Source organism: Homarus americanus, unplaced genomic scaffold (assembly GCF_018991925.1).
Source record: "Homarus americanus isolate GMGI-L3 unplaced genomic scaffold, GMGI_Hamer_2.0 scaffold51859, whole genome shotgun sequence".
NCBI lineage: Eukaryota > Metazoa > Arthropoda > Malacostraca > Decapoda > Nephropidae > Homarus > Homarus americanus.
In genome coordinates, this window is record NW_024711292.1 from 625288 (window position 1) to 642408 (window position 17121).

Below are 17121 nucleotides of genomic sequence, written 5' to 3' on the forward strand. Positions count from 1 at the left end.
CCGATCTTTTGGTGAAGAGGATAAAAGAAAAGGAAAGGTAATCAGAGACGTGACCGGTCACCCAAACGGCTAACGAGCCGATCAGTGGTGAAGAGGATAAAAGTAAAAAAGTAAAAGTAGATGTTGACATAAATGTCCTGGGAATTCAACCACCCGTTAACGTGAGAATATCAAAGATAATAGCTGAGTACGATGTTTATTAAATGGTCTCATACTATCAAAAGAGCAAAATAATTTTATTTAGACAACAGAAAACGACGAACATTCGTGGATATAGTTAAATAAACCTCTTAAATGAAGCTTATCCTTACTGTAAATTGTATTTATCTACTTTTTTTCATGGGGATTAGCCCACCAGGGCACAGTTCTCTGACCCACATAACCTAACCTAACCTAACTTAACCTAACCTTAACTTGACTTGATTTAGTATTATTCCCGTACTGAGAGTCGTCTACAGTAAGTGTAGCTAACTACTTGTTCACCAGAAACTGGCCAATTGAGTGTTATTCTAGCTTAATTAATAACATATGTTTATCATTTTTATGTATACCTCTAAGTATCTGAAGTATTTGATGTAAGCCATGTAGTACGTATATCGTGTATGTTGTGTGAGAGTGATTGTGTGTTGAGGACGACCAGGCATACTAAGACAAACTATGTCTCAGTAAAAGTACATTATGCAAAAACTAACATTTTAAAACATCAGAATTACTCTTGAAATATTACACAGCCCCTGAAAATTGGTGGACGAGCGTGACAGACTTGGCCGCCCGAGCGAACAGCCGTCAGCAGAGGCTGGAAATATAACTAACTGTGAACAACTTCATATTTCAACGTGATTCTGATCTTTTAAAATGTTAATTTTTGTATAATGTAATATTACTGATAGGTAACTAATCTTAGTATGCCTTACTGTGGGTAAAAATAAGTATATAATAAATGCGTCCTCCGAAAGCATGAATTTGTTACCAGAGTTTAACAGTTAATTCATGTATAATATTTCTGATAAGCTTCCTATGAGTTCATGTTTGAAATAATTAATGTATGTATCTTTATATAATTTAGCTAAATATCTTTCTAGTCAGAAACGGTCATCCCAACGATTATGAATAAACTCATTTAGCAATACATCAATACTTCAGGACGAAATCAGGCATGTTTGCAACAGCCAATCAACTATAACTTTTGAGGAGGGGCTGAGAAAAAACGCACTAAACAATATCGATTAAAATAGAAAACAAGGTGAATAATGCTGGTCCTGGATGGAAAGGTAAATTTAGGTAGGTTAAGTTAGGTTGGTTAATTTTTGCGTTCTTTAAATTCAAGATTACCGAAACCCTTACTTGTAATACACAGGCGGTCAGGGTCTCTGTAATGCGGAAGTACTATTTTTTTTTTAAATTTTACAATTTACATATACTGTATACATAAATATTACATATTAACATATTTGTAAGTGAAATATTTGGATGACTTTTCTTTTAAAATACACTTGATCATCCATTTATTATAATATATCCTGCCTTTAATAAAGGCTATAGTCTCCTTAACATTATAATTTTCTTTCCTACTTAACCACATACAGTAAATATAATCTGACATTAGCATGATCATTGTATTCTTATCCTTATTATCACTACAGTACTATAGGGCCTTCGTCTGTACATATTTTACCAGTAATACCCAGTTGTCTCTTTCTGTTGCAACTCTCACTCCATCTCCCTACACCTTCTCCCACCCTCCCTATTTCTCTTTATTTCCCTCTCCCGCCCTCCACCTATCTCTTACCTTCTCTCCCCCTTCCTCCCGCCTTCCCCTTTCCTTCCTTCTCTCCCTCTCTCCCGTTCAGTCCTCCGCTCTCTCCCTTCTCCCCCCCCCCCACCCACCTGTTATCAATATGATTCTCCTGAACGATTAAACGTCGCTCGCTAATTAGAAATGTAATGTCCTCTTAATTATGTCAAATAATTACCACATCTGGGAACTCAGGGTCTGGTGCTTGTTAACTTGGGTTTGTGGAGCGTCAACTTGTGTTTGTGGAGCGTCAACTTGTGTTTGTGGAGCGTCAAATTAGGTGTGTGGAGCGTCAACTTGGGTATGTGGAGCGTCAACTTGGGTGTGTGGAGCGTCAACTTGGGTATGTGGAGCGTCAACTTGGGTGTGTGGAGCGTCAACTTGGGTATGTGGAGCGTCAACTTGGGTGTGTGGAGCGTCAACTTCGGTGTGTGGAGCGTCAACTTGGATGTGTGGGGGTGTGTCAACTTGGGTGTGTGTGTGTGGGGGGTGTCAATTTGGGTGTAATGGTCAGCATCCTCGCCTCGTAAGCGAGCGGACCCGAGTTCGATCCACGGGTAGAGTAAAACTATGGGCAAGTTTCTTTACGCCATTTGCCTCTGTCTACCCAGCAGTAGTTGGGAGCCTGGATGTTAATCGATTTGTGGATCATATTCCGGGGTAATGGTTAGCCAGTGCAGTTGGCGAGCTGTCCGGTCTTCTCGGACTATTCCTTGACACTGGGTCATGCAGCTCGTTAACTTAGGGGGTGGTTGTTGTGTTGATGACAGCTTCTACACCTTAGACAAATTAACGCCTAGGAGGCCCTTGGGCAGGCCATCCTCGATTTCGAGGGGCTTCCATATCAACGGGTGTGTGTGTGTGGGGGGTGGGGGTGTTAACTTGATATGTGGGGGTGTTAACTTGGATATGTGGGGGTGTCAACTTGGATATGTGGGGTGTCACCTGGATATGTGGGGGTATCAACAGATGTGGGGTGTCAACTTGGATATGTAGGGGGTATCAACTTGGATATGTGGGGTATCAACTTGGATATGTGGGGGTGTCAACTTGGATATGTGGGGGTCAACTTGGATATGTGGGGGGGGATGTGTCAACGGATATGTGGGGGTGTCAACTGTGGAAATTGGGGGTGTCAACTTGGATATGTGAGGGGTGTCAACTAGAATATGTGGGGAGGTGTCAACTTGAATATGTGGGGTGTCAACTTGGATATGTAGGGGTGTCACTTGGCTATGGGGGTGTGTCCTTGGATAAGTGGGGTGTCAACTTGGATATGTGGGGAGGGTGTCAACTTGAATATGTGGGGATGTCAACTTGAATATGTGGGGGTGTGTCAGCTGATATGTGGGGTGTGTCAACTTGGATATGTGGGGGTGTGAACTTGGATATGTGGGGGTGTGAACTTGAATATGTGGGGGTGTGAACTTGAATATGTGGGGGTGTGTCAACTTGGATATGTGGGGGGTGTGAACTTGGATAAGTGGGGGTGTCAACTTGAATATGTGGGGGTGTCAACTTGAATATGTGGGGGGTGTCAACTTGAATATGTGGGGGTGTGAACTTGGATAAGTGGGGTGTGCTTGAATATGTGGGGGTGTGAACTTGAATATGTGGGGGTGTCAACTTGAATGTGGGGGTGTCAACTTGGATAAGTGGGTGTGAACTTGGATAAGTGGGGGTGTGAACTTGGATAAGTGGGGGTGTCAACTTGGATAAGTGGGGTGTGAACTTGGATAAGTGGGGTGTCAACTTGGATAAGTGAGTGTGTCAATTTGGATAAGTAGGGGGTGTCAACTTTGATAAGGTGGGGGTGTGAACTTGGATAAGTGGGGGGTGTCAACTTGGATAAGTGGGGGGTGTGTCAACTGGATAAGGTGGGGGTGTGAACTTGGATAAGTGGGGGGTGTCAACTTGGATAAGTGGGGGTGTCAATTGGATAAGTGGGGTGTGTCAACTTGGATAAGTGGGGTGTAAACTTGGATAAGGTGGGGGTGTCAACTTGGATGGGGGTGTGTAACTTGGATAAGTAGGGGTGTGAACTTGGATAAGTGGGAGGTGTGAACTTGGATAAGTGGGGTGTGAACTTGGATAAGTGGGGTGTGAACTTGGATAAGTGGGGGTGTGTCAACTTGGATAAGTGGGGGTGTCAACTTGGATAAGAGGTGGGGGTGTGTCAACTTGGATAAGTGGGGGTGTGTCAACTTGGATAAGTGGGGGTGTCAACTTGCGATGGGGTGGGGTGTGAACTTGGATAAGTGGGGGTGTGAACTTGGATAGAGTGGGGGTGTGAACTTGGATAAGTGGGGGTGTCAACTTGGATAAGTGGGGGTGTGTCAACTTGGATAAGTGGGGGTGTGTCAACTGGATAAGTGGGGCAACAACTGGATAAGTGGGGTGTCACTTGGATATGGGGGGTGTGTCAACTGGAGGGGTGTCAACTTGATATGGGGGTGTCAACTGATATGTGGGGGGTGTGTCAACTTGATAAGGGGGGTGTCAACTTGGATAAGTGGGGTGTCAACTTGATATGGGGGTTGGTCACTTGGATAAGTGGGGAGGTCAACTTGGATAAGTGGGGAGTATCAACTTGAATATGTGGTGGTGTCAACTGGATATGTTGGGCACAACTGGCTATGTGGGAGTCAACTGGATAGGGAGTCAACTTGATACGGGGAGGAACTTGGATATGTGGGGAGTCAACTTGATATATGGGGAGTAACTTGGATATGGGGTGTCAACTTGGATAAGTGGAAATAACTTGAATATGTGGGGTGTCAACTTGAATATGTGGGGTGTCAACTTGATATGTGGGGGTATCAACTTGGATAAGTGGGGTGTCAACTTGGATGTGAGGGGTGTCAACTTGGATATGTGGGTGTCAACTTGATATGGGGGGTGTCAATTGAATATGTGGGGTGTCAACTTGATATGGGGTGTCAACTTGGATAAGTGGCAACTTGAATATGGGTGTCAACTTGGATATGTGGGTGTCGCACGGATATGGGGTATCAACATGGATAAGTGGGGGTGTCAACTTGCGTGTGTGGGTGTCAACTTTCATATGTGTGTAAGCATGGATATGTGGGATGGATTGTCCTGGATATGGGTGTCAACTGATAGGTGGGGTATTCCTGGGATATGTGGGGGTGTAAGCATGGATATGTGGGATGGGTTGTCAACTTGATATGTGGGTGTCAACTTGGATATGTGGGGGATGTCAGCTTGGATATGTGGGGGTGTCAACTTGATATGTGGGGATGTCAACTTGGATATGGGGTGTCACTGATATGGGGAGGGTGTCAACTGGATAGTTGGAGGTGTAACTTGGATATGGGGTGTCAACTTGATAAGTGGGGGTGTCAACTTTGTGTGGGAGGGGTGCTGGAGGTGTGTATGTTTGGGGGACGTGTGTGTGTGTGTGTGTGTGTGTGTGTGGGAGGGGTTTAACGTGTGTGTGTGTGTGTGTGTGAGTGAGGGGTTTAATGTGTGTGTGTGTGTGTGTGGAGTGAGGGGTTAACGTGTGTGTGTATGTGTGTTTGTGTGGTGAGGGGTTTTAATGTGTGTGTGTGTGTGTGTGTGAGGGGGGCTTTAACGTGTGTGTGTGTGTGAGGGTGAATGTGTGTGTGTGTGTGTGTGTGTGTGTGTGTGTGTGTGTGTGTGTGTGTGTGTGTGTGTGTGTGTGTGAGGGCTTTAACGTGTGTATAGGGGTGTTAAATTGTGTGTCAGTGAGAATATTAACTTGTACCTAAATATGCTTATATTGATGGTTCAACTTATACTCCACAGTTAATATTTTTCACCTGATGATACATTTAAAATTTTAGTTAATTATTTTTTCAAGTGATTCTTTAAAATGTCACTAACCTCACATTCTACTCCATTAACCCTATTCAAGATCCACGCCTTTAACTATTCACACCCAACGCCATCCATGGATATTGTGCCGTCATGTATGCGAGTGCCGTCCATGCATAGTGACCCCCTATAAAAGGTATATGATATCGAGAAAATAAAAAACTGCCTCTTGTTCTATTTTGAGTTCATCTTTGTCACAGTGTGTTGGTGAGATTCCCAGGTGGTCCATAGCTGATAAGTCTTGTCCTAGCTGGCCACACCACCTGAGATAGATAAGCTAAAAAAAAAAAAAAAGCCAAGCAGATCTCTCGGGTAATGTCTGGGGTAGTGTAACGTTGGTCCGTGTTGGCGCGAAAATTTAATGGGTGATCTTGTGGTGGTAGTGGTGGGAGGAAGGAGAGGTTGGTGGCGGGAGGAAGGGAAGAGTGGTGGTGGTGGGGAGGGAAGGAGAGTGGTGGTGGTGGTGGAGGGAAGGAGAGTGGTGGTGGTGGGGAGGGAAGGAGGAGTGGCGGCAGGAAGGGAAGGAGTGGTGGCAAGATAGGAAGGAAGAGAGGGTGGGTGGTGGGAGGAAGGGAAGAGTGGTGGCGGCGGCGGGGAAGGAAAGGAGAGTGGTGGCGGTGGAAGGGAAGGGAAGGAGAGTGGTGGCGACGGAGGAAGGAAGGAGAGTGGTGGGTGGGAGAAGGGAAGGAAAGGAGAGTGGTGGCGGCGATAGGGAAGGGAAGGAGAGTGGTGGCGGCGATAGGGAAGAAGGGAAGGAGAGTGGTGGCGGCGAGAGGGAAGGGAAGGGGAGAGTGGTGGCGGCGGCGGGAAGGAAAGGAGAGTGGTGGCGGTGGAAGGAAGGGAAGGAGAGTGGTGGCGACAGGAGGGAAGGGAAGGAAAGGAGAGTGGTGGCGGCGGCAGGGAAGGAAAGGAAGGAGAGTGGTGGCGGCGGGATGGGAAGGAAGGGAGAGTGGTGGTGGCGGTGGGGAGGGAAGGAAGGAAGTGGTGGCGGCGGGATGGAAGGGAAGGAGAGTGGTGGCGACAGGAGGGAAGGAAGGAGAGTGGTGGCGGTGGAAGAAGGGGAAGGAGAGTGGTGGCGACGGGAGGAAGGGAAGGAGAGTGGTGGCGTGGGAGGGAAGGGAAGGAGAGTGGTGGCGGTGGGAGGAAGGGAAGGAAAGGAGAGTGGTGGCGGCGGCAGGAGGAAAGGAAGGAGATGGTGGCGGCGAGGGAGGGAAGGAAGAGAGTGGTGGCGGTGGAAGGGAAGGGAAGGAGAGTGGTGGCGACGGAGGGAAGGGAAGGAGAGTGGTGGCGGTGGGAGGGAAGGGAAGGAGAGTGGTGGCGGCGGGATGGAAGGGAAGGAGAGTGGTGGCGACGGGAGGGAAGGGAAGGAGAGTGGTGGCGGTGGAAGGGAAGGGGAAGGAGAGTGTGGCGACAGGAGGGGGAAGGAAGAGTGGTGGCGGTGGGGAGGAAGAAGAGAGTGGTGGTGGCGACGGAGGGAAGGGAAGGAGAGTGGTGGCGGCGGGAGGAAGGGAAGGAAGAGTGGTGGCGGCGGCGGGAGGAAGGAAAAGGAGAGTGGTGGCGGTGGAAGGAAGGGGAAGGAGAGTGGTGGCGGCGATAGGGAAGGGAAGGAGAGTGAGTGGCGGCGATAGGAAGGAAAGGAGAGTGGTGGCGGTGGGAGGGAAGGAAGGAAAAGGAGAGTGGTGGCGGCGATAGGGAAGGGAAGGAGAGTGGTGGCGGCGATAGGGAAGGAAGGAGAGTGGTGGCGGCAGGGAAGGGAAGGAGAGTGGTGGCGGCGGCGGGGGAGAAGAGGAAGTGGTGGCGGCGGCGGGAAGGGAAGGAGAGTGGTGGCGACAGGAGGAAGGAAGGAAAGTGGTGGCAGTGGGAGGGAAGGGTAGGAAGGAGAGTTGGTGGCGGCAGGGAAGGAAAGGAAGGAGAGTGGTGGCAGCAGGATGGAAGGGAAGGAAAGTGGTGGTGGCGGTGGGAGGGAAGGAAGGAGAGAGTGGTGGCGGTGGGAGGAAGGAAGGAGGAGTGGTGGCGGCAGGATGGAAGGGAAGGAGAGTGGTGGTGGCGGTGGGAGGAAGAGGGAAGGAGAGTGGTGGCGGTGGGAGGGAAGGGAAGGAGAGTGGTGGCGGTGGGAGGGAAGGGAAGGAGAGTGGTGGCGGTGGAAGGGAAGGAGAGTGGTGGCGACAGGAGGGAAGGAAGGAAGAGTGGTGGCGACAGGAGGGAAGGAAGGAGAGTGGTGGCGACAGGAGGAGGAAGGAGGAGGAGTGGTGGCGGTGGCAGGCGGAAGGGAGATAGGTGGTGGTGGTTGGAAGAAGGTAGTTATAGGTAGCATGGGTGAGAGGGAGGAATGAATGTTGTGGTGTGGGCGGGCGGTGGTGGTGTGGGCGGGTGGTGGTGTGGTGTGGTTAGTGGTGTGGGCGGGTGGTGGTGTGGTGTGGGTGATAAGTGGTGGTGGTGTAAGGAGATGTAATGGTGTGCTCAATAAACTAGTTCCCATTTTGCGTTGAAATTGAAGATAATCCTTTACCTTCTGACATAAGAAGTGAAATGTGGTTGGTTATTAGCTAAGAATTGTTACAATATTTTCCTCTAAAACACAACAGCAGCAGATAATTCCAACCCATACGACGGATTATTATCAACACTCATCGTCACGTCTCGCTACATGCAATTCAGCGATTCTCCTCACCAACACTGATGCAGTGCTAAATATTTCTTACACAATCTACCGCGAGTGATAGTGTTTATGGAGAACAATGCCTATATATTTACTGCTACTACTGATAATAATGATGATAATGATGATGATGATGATGATAATAATACTCTTCTACTATCAACAAATATCTTCATATCTCCCTCACAGAACATCGTCCCCGGGTGACCTGACTTGACTACCTGGGTCTCCGATACTACTATACCTCCTCCTCTCCTCATCTCTGCTCCTCTCGTCCTTCTCAAGATAGCAGCCGTCGTAACGCCATCCCCATTCTGTATACGAGCGGTACTCACTATGATGTGGGATACGATGTTGTAAGTTAGTTGGTTGGTAGTATTTTTCTGCATAAACGTGTGGTTGTTTTGCATATGTGAGTGTGCGTGCACGTGCGCGTGTTTTTGTGTTGTGTGTATTTTCTGTTTTGAATCGTGTTGCCTGATTGTAATAGAGGAGAAATTTTAAGTTCCTATATTTTTTGAAGGTTCAGGACAAAATCACCATAAGATGTGTGATTACCAAGACAATTCTAAGTCACTGAACGATCATCAACTTAAGGTGAGTGTCTGGCTAGAGTACGAAATTCGTTAATAACTGATCAATCAATATCTATTTCCTGTCAGCAATTAAGGACATCAGATACATTGTTACTATACCCCTGAATGGGTTCTGCCTAATACATAATCCCCGTTATCTGATTTGTCCCTTATATTATCAAATTTTAAAATCTTACTTCTCCATAACTTTTTGCTAAATTACGTTGAAATTTGTGAGATATATAGGTAAGTTACTCTTCTTGAAGCTAACAGTGATATTTTTGATCATCACTTAATTTTTTCCTAACTTACCATATTTTCCTCCAAATAACTATAAAGCTTAATCTGCAAATAATAAGTCAAGCAAAAAAAAAAAACTATGTTACGCAATGTACAGTATGTTTTAATCTAATTATTTTTTAGTTTTTTAGAGTCGGCCCATAAATAGCAGAGTTTTAATAATTTGAAGATTAGAAAAACTCGTTCTGAGATACGAGCTGATAAAGGTCACACTCCCTTTAATATCGGTAAATAACATGAAGAAAATATGTAGATCCACAATACTACAGGGCTCAATACCTTCTTTACCACACTCAACACATAGTAAGATAAAACATTCGCTTTAAAGTTTGTGTTAAAGTTGATATCTCTTTCACCTCCTCCTCCTCCTCTGGAAGCCGTACACTGGAGGTAAGAAACAAACCAACGTGCAGCTGTTTAACAATACCAAAGACGGTAACGATCAGAGGTAGTCGCTGGTGGCGGTAGGTCATACGGTGGTAAATGGTGATAGGTAGTGGTTATGGTAGGTGATGCTGATGGTTGGTGGTGGTGATGGTGGTTGGGACTCCTGACACGAACACACCCAGACAGGAGGGGAGGGGAGGGGTAAAGGTAGAGAAGGGTGGGGGGGCGCCTTGGCCGTCATTCATGTCCTAATACTAACGAAATCTTAAGATCTGAACGTTAAGCACCGTTAAGCACCTCTTTCTTCCTTACCCAGGCGAGAAAAATGGAGATTCCGTGAAGTATTGCCTCGTGAGAGAGAGGTTTATTCCCTTGATGTTTTGTGTATATGCCCTTTACCTAAACATATGCATGTGTGTGTTTTGTATTCGTGTGTATACGAATCTTCTGTATTTCTTGTGTAAGTGTTTGTGGTGTATCTTCTGTATGTTGTGTACTGTACACGTGAGTCCAAGGTGTAAATGCTAGTAGAGCTCCCCACGAAGCAGGTGAGGAAAGGTTCGTCTGACTCTGCTTTCGCGAGGGTGGAGGCGGCCAGCGGGGTGGGGGTGTTTCCGAGCTGTTCATAAGAACCTTTGCTCTACTTTACACGCCAAGCTGCCGTGTCTATAGAAGTTAAGCCAGGAGTATTAAGTATAAAGGTCTGTAACACCAGGAGCCAGAGAATGTTCGTACTGTCGTTACTTGTGTTACTAAGAATACGAAGTCACACAGCAGGACGCTTTTTCTAGGGACGAACCTTCCGCGGAATAATCGAGGACTTCCTGGCGTCCTTCAAGGAGCTGCACAAGAGTCTCTTGCCGGCCTACGAGACCACCGAGGGCAAGGCAGCCTACGACCTGACTCTCGCCTCCCTGCAGGAGAACTTCCCTCAGTATGTCAGGGAGCTGCAGGGAACAGCTGACGGCGCTCACGTCCCCTTCCACCACGTGAGTCCAACTGACGTACCAACGAGATATTGAATGTGTTATTAGACATTTGAATTAAAATAAGGATCACCTGGATATTATACATCTCAAGCTTATTGACATGATTAAATAATTAAATACCCTTACCTGACCTCGTTAGTGTAATCATCAGGTGATCCAAAGAACTTGGTAGTCTTAACCCAGGAACATATTTGGCTCCCCTGGGTATACCATATTGCCTTCTCCTTCCCATTCTCTATTTGTTAGGACTATGGTTAAGGAAAGACCATTACAAGCTTGTTTGGTAGTTCGGCATTACCTTGCTTCCCTAGAGAATAACATGTACCCAGATTTTCTATGTAAATTAGAAGATAGCTTCAAACATAGGTTGGATGGATATATGAGCAATAGGGGTATGAGCCAATAGGCCCGCTGCAGTTTCCTCCATTCTTATGTTCTGTTGGTATGTTGGTAAAGGAATAACTTGTTTTGTTTACTTGTTCCAACTGAGGCTCCACTAATGACGTGTTTTGTTTACGTGTCACAGCTGATGTTTTGTTTACGTGTCACAGCTGATGTTTTGTTTACGTGTCACGGCTGAAGTTTTGTTTACGTGTCACGGCTGAAGTTTTGTTTACGTGTCACGGCTGATGTTTTGTTTACGTATCACAGTTGATGCTTCTCCACATGGACCAGATCGTGCCTATGAACTCTGGTCAGGAACGATCCTCTGGCACCAACGGCTGCTCCTCCGTCTGCGTTAACCACGATGGACAGGTGTGTAGACATTTCTGACCGGTGTGTAGACCTTCCCGGCGGGTGTGTAGGCGTTCCCGGCGGGTGGGTAGACGTTCCCGGCGGGTGGGTAGACGTTCCCGGCGAGTGCGTAGACGTTCCCGGCGGGTGCGTAGACGTTCCCGGCGGGTGCGTAGACGTACCTGACGGTGTAGAACAGGTGTACATAATACGCAATCAACAGTGACAGATTTATAGGTTGAAGTGCAGCCTTATCTACTGTCTGTTTCTCAGGTAATAGACGTGTAGACAGACGATGAAAAGTCGATTCATAGTACCAATTTTCAAATGCCAGAGAGATTATCATTGTTAGAAAGTTACAAACACTCATTAACCTCAATAAACAAGTGCAAATACTACATACTGCTCTGTTCTACTTCCGGTGACCAGGCGAGTTAAATGGGTGGAATGTGTGGCCAGGTGACCCCAGGTACAATTCTGGTGGCAGATTATGTGAAGACCTACAACACGGAAGGCACACACACACACACGTACACGCACCCTCACACGTACACGCACCCTCACACGTACAATCCCTCAAAAGAGTATCGTTAGGTTTTCCACCGCTACAATTTGAAACGCTAGACGAAATGCTTTGATATGATACCCTGTGCATAATCTTAAGTTGGTATGTCTGCTCGCCATATCAGCAACAGCTAGGGGGGTGAGATTGGGGGAGGGAGTTGTCCTTGTATGGTATACTAGATACTTCAATATAACAATAAATCCATTAAGCTATATTAATGTACGTACCGTTCGAAAAAGGTATAGCATACTCATTCATGCTCAAGGGTCGCGAATGTAGAACTACCAACCGTTCAAAAACAGGTAGAGTAGCATTGCTTGGAAAAAAAAAATATATATATATATATATATATGCGCAAACACACACGCATATATGAACGCAGTTACACAGTACGCTCAGACACGTACACGTTCATACACACGTACACATGCGAGCACACATGTACACAAACGGAAAGATGGAGAGGTAGGGATACGTTACTAGGGTAGATAAGAGACATTAATTACAGCTCTTGCCATCGACTGTAAAAGCAGGTTGTTTAAGTCTCGCATGTCGGGGTGGGTGAGGGTCTACTGTAGAGTACTATTCACCCTCCATCTGCTGCAGGTATTACTGGGCCACACAGAGGACGCCCTACCGGATACACTCAACCATGTGTATCTCGTGTCGGCGCACATCACGGAGGAGGAGCCTCAGGGGAAGTGGGGCACACGTAGCGAAGGCTTCACGGCATTGTGTTACGCTGGTCATCTGCCAGGCTTCTGTATGGGATATAACCACCATGGTCTCGTCTTCTCCATCAATATCATCAGCCCTCAGAAGGTCCTCGCTGGCAAGACCCGTAAGTTACCAAAATCTTCCCTTCTTCCTCGTCCCCCGCCGCCCAGGGAAGAGGTCTTGAGAATGTTTACTTTATGTTCGTGTTGACGTCCGTTCCTCGGTCCGTAGTTCACACGAAAGACTGAATAAGTACAGGAACTCTATTATAACCGAACTTATTTGGATGAATCTCACGATGTTAGTCAAATTATTTAATAAATATTTTGACATTAACCTCCAGACTCTAAGATTTTTGGTCAATGGAATTAATTTCTGAATATTTAACACGAGGTCGTTACTGTTGGTAATTTTGACTCCTGGGATTTTTGTGTGTGATGCAGCGGGGATCACTGCTGCACTTTATTGGCAGTCTTTTTTTTTAATGTCTATGCATAAGTACCTTTCACTTAGTCAGTTGATGTGATGGTTTAGTAAAGTTGTACAGTAATGTCACCAATTGTAGGATAGTCTTGTGTTCTTTCTCAACCTCTTGTGTATTCGTCCAGCTCGTCACTTCCTATGTCGGGCATTGCTGTCGTCCAAGACGATGGAGAAGGCCCAACAGATCCTGCGTGACCGAGGAACGGGGTCAGCCGACGGGTTCAGTGTCAACATGAGTTTCACCCGCCAGGAGGGAGACCATCTCTTCCACAACGCCGAAGTTGGCCCCGTTCAGGACACGGAGGAGAGCGAGCTGTCTATCCTCACTCTCAGCCCTGGGGAGCACCTGTTGCATACTAACAAGTGAGTTACCAGAGCGTCGACACCTAATACTACACATTTAACTAAATTTAATCCGATCTATAATTACAAGTGTGTGTGTGTGTGTGTGTGTGTGTTTAACCCTTTGAAGACGATGGTTTTAACCCGTTGAGAACTAATTTTTAACCCTTTAGAGACTATACTCGTAGTTTAACCCTTTGAGCAATCTAGTTTAAGCTCTTGCCTATAGTAATAACAAAAGTCCTCTCCTAACGGCTGTGTTGCAGGTACCTCCGGCTGAGCATCCCAGAAGACGATGGGTTGTGTATGGCCAGCAGTAATCACCGCCACACCCGCGCCCACGACTGTTGTCCTCCGGAGACACGCACTGCTCTCCTAGCTCTCCTCTCCGACACTCACGACACGACCTTCCCGTTCTTCAGGGAGGGCGGCGACCCGGACTTTGTTAAAACTGTCGCTCTTGGTCAGTATCTGGAAGGAGGGAGGAGGCGGCAGTGGGAGGGAGGGGGGGAATGGGAAGGCTGGAGGAGGATGCAGTGGTAAGGCAGGGAGAAGGAGGGAGGGAGGCGGTGGGAGGGAGGGGGGCAGTGGGACGGGGACATCTACCATTCCCCCGTTTACCGCCAACTTACCTTGTCAGTGGTGGGAGGAACGTATACAAGGTTTAGCTGACTAAGCTGTCGTCGTGTCAGACTCCTCTCAACCCGGATTCTCATTAATGCGAACGCTGCACCCCTTGTGTATCCACCTACGGCGTTCCTTGCAGATGCCAATGGTGATAATGATGTTTAGGCAATGGGGAACAGACGGGCGAAGCAGTGATGTTGCACACGTTTGCCTTAGTTTCAAGGGTCTGCAAAAATAAACATCAAGGGACTCTATAAACACAAAAATCTAGGGACTCTTCATTTACAAACACTGAGGGACTCTGAATTTAACATCAAGGGACTCGGGTAAACACCCCCCCCCCCCTTTCACCCCTCTCCCTGCGCCATTTCCCTTTGTGTGTTTTAAGGTCAAAAGGGGGTTAGAAATATAAACAATAGAGAAAAATACAAATTAAAGAGTTCTTAGTGTTAACTACATAAGACACAGATTAACTTGTTTTGGAATTCGTTCATAAATTTTTTGTAACGGAATAAAGATTTATGTGCCTGCAGCAAGTTTTGCTTCACACATAGATATTACATGTGAACTATTAGATACATAAATATTTAAGTCCTATTTATCGAAGCTTCAGGTGGGGAATAGATTTACAGTATTTTCATATCTATAGTAAAAGAAAGCTTAGGATGCAGAAAGAGTTTTAAAATGCATAACTTTGAGAATTTGTGTATTTCTGGCTACAGGAGTGTTCGACTTGGTGGAGAAAACGTGGACGATCTGGATGAAGAACCCGCGAACAGCTGACCCGCTCTTGACCCTGCCTCTCCTCTTTACCTGGAGTGACTGAGCGAACGAGCGTCTTCACCTACCCTGGCCACCCGCCTTTCTCCCCTCCACCTTGCCTATATATTTTCCAGCATATACGTCTATTAGAAGAACTGTGTCAACACCTAATCTACGTCTACAGAGGCGCTTATTTCAATACCTGTCTATCTTCAAGAACTGCTTTATCCTTAAAAATAATCCAGCGCGCGCCACAATGCCTATTATGTGTGACCCCAAAACCTGCCGTAATATTGTAGTGTTAACACCTGTTGTGCCTGTGTGTAGTGGTTCAGTAATCCCTAACACCTGTTTTCATTATGTGACGCAAGTCGGATGCATAGATGGCTTGTGTGTTCTACTCTACAGATTGATTTTTGTTCACTGGCTAGACTTTAAAATAAGTGAATTTATATTTACGTCTTCCATTTGGTCTTGGGCTGGTTTTTGAGAGATGTGAGTTTGATCTTGAAATAGATCATGTGGATGTATAAATATCACCTTAAAGTGTACCGTGTGAGACGTCCACCCGGGCACTGTCTAACCCACTTAAAGTCGACCACCTCCACTCGCCCACCGCCACACTATGCTCTAGTAATTCAAGGGTCGGGGAACAGGGGTAAATTACTCCAAATGGGGTAAATCTAAAAATTTTGGGGGTAATGAAATTGAATTTTTTTGTATACATATATACCATATCCAACAATTTTAGGAGCAAATTGTCTTTTTTTTTTTTCTTTTTTGCTGTACTAGTGTACTTTGAAGTCTGGAGGTAATTTCATTTTACTCAAAATTTTTTGTGGGTAATACCCAAAAAAGTTCCCCGACCCTTGCGAGTCTAGTTTCACAAGCACTTAAATTTACTTGAGAAATCGATGTGAAAGCCATAGAAAATAATAGTAATACAGAGTGGACTTGGATTATTTTGTTGTATAAGCATCTATTATGGTAGGTAAATACACAAGTTGTATTTTTAGAAGTTGTTTGTGGTGGTGAGTAAGCAGCCACCTGCTGAATGAATTATTGCCGCGCTGAAGTCTGACCGTTACTCACACACACTGCTGTGACCTTAATTTTGGCCCAGTTGTTGGTAAATTTAATAAACTTCATCCCGAGTTTATACCTCACGAGTTTATATAAAGCAGCAATATGACAGGATACACAGTAGCCTACACAACAGTATACGAGTACAGTATATGGCAAGGCGGCCGACTTCTTGTCTTCACACACACATTTATAATTTAACACTCCTGACCTGAGCCACGGTCCTCCAGGTCACTCTAGGTCACTGGTCACTATCAAATGTAGCCTGTATTTATACCACGTACCATTAAAGTTTATGTGCTTGTAGTATTGTAGAGAGGTCCTATTTCTCTGGTGTTATGGGCACGCCTACGACCTGCTGGCGAGTGTGATAGCTTCAGTGTGTGAGTGAGATTGTTGGTATTTGAGGTAATGCGTTTTAAATTCTCGCTGGCCAGTCAGTCATCCCAGCTAGTCAAGAAGGAAGTCGAGTTATTAATAAAGTTTTGTTTTATAGTTTATTCCAGGTAACTTTATTCGCCTTTATTTATAAATCTCGGTATCTCAGTCTTTATTAATTAACCTCACTCGTCTGTGGGTTTTTTCTAATTGTAGATTAAGTTTGTGAGTAATATTACGTATTTTGATCTAAACCTAAGAAATGGGATAAAATAATGGCGATATTTGGCAAATCTTATCGTTATGTTTTTCTTATGATTGTTGCTGTTGTTTAAGTAAAGTGGCAAGAGCATATTGTATTGCTTTTGTGAATATAAATAGAGAATGATTTTATATATATTATTCACCTATAATGTTGTCAAAATTAGATATATTGTTTATACAATTCCAAATGAGTATTACTTTGTTAATATCTTCCTCCTTGGTGATACGTTGGAGCCGAAGAAATCCTGTTTCAGTTCAATTCAATAAAACTGATAATCATAAATTGTTTTCTTGAAAATTTCCAGAATTATTCTTAATATATATTGTATCTTAATTGATTAACTACTACTTCTACCACTAATAATAATAATAATAATAATAATTAATAAAACCACAACTACTAATAAAACCACCATTATAACTTCTGCTACCACCACCATTATTACTACCATTACAACTACTACTACCACAACTATAACTATTACACCACCGTTATAACTACTACTGCTACCTCCATTATAACTTCTACGACTACCACCATCATCATAACTACTTCCAAAATTAGCCACTACCTGTTACAGGGGCGGATCCAGGAATAACAC

At 45.4% G+C, this 17121-nt stretch overlaps 1 protein-coding gene across 1 annotated transcript; it reads left to right on the forward strand.

Moving 5' to 3' along the window:
- Positions 1-8593: 8593 nt before the first annotated feature.
- On the forward strand, positions 8594-16793 carry LOC121864085 (the record flags this gene model as incomplete). The annotated part of the gene is made up of 7 exons (XM_042363027.1): positions 8594-8668; positions 10366-10563; positions 11215-11319; positions 12470-12704; positions 13189-13426; positions 13672-13868; positions 14755-16793. Coding segments are annotated over 7 exons (1152 nt in total), but the record flags the coding sequence as incomplete, so codon positions are not given.
- Between the last annotated feature and the right edge of the window lie 328 nt (positions 16794-17121).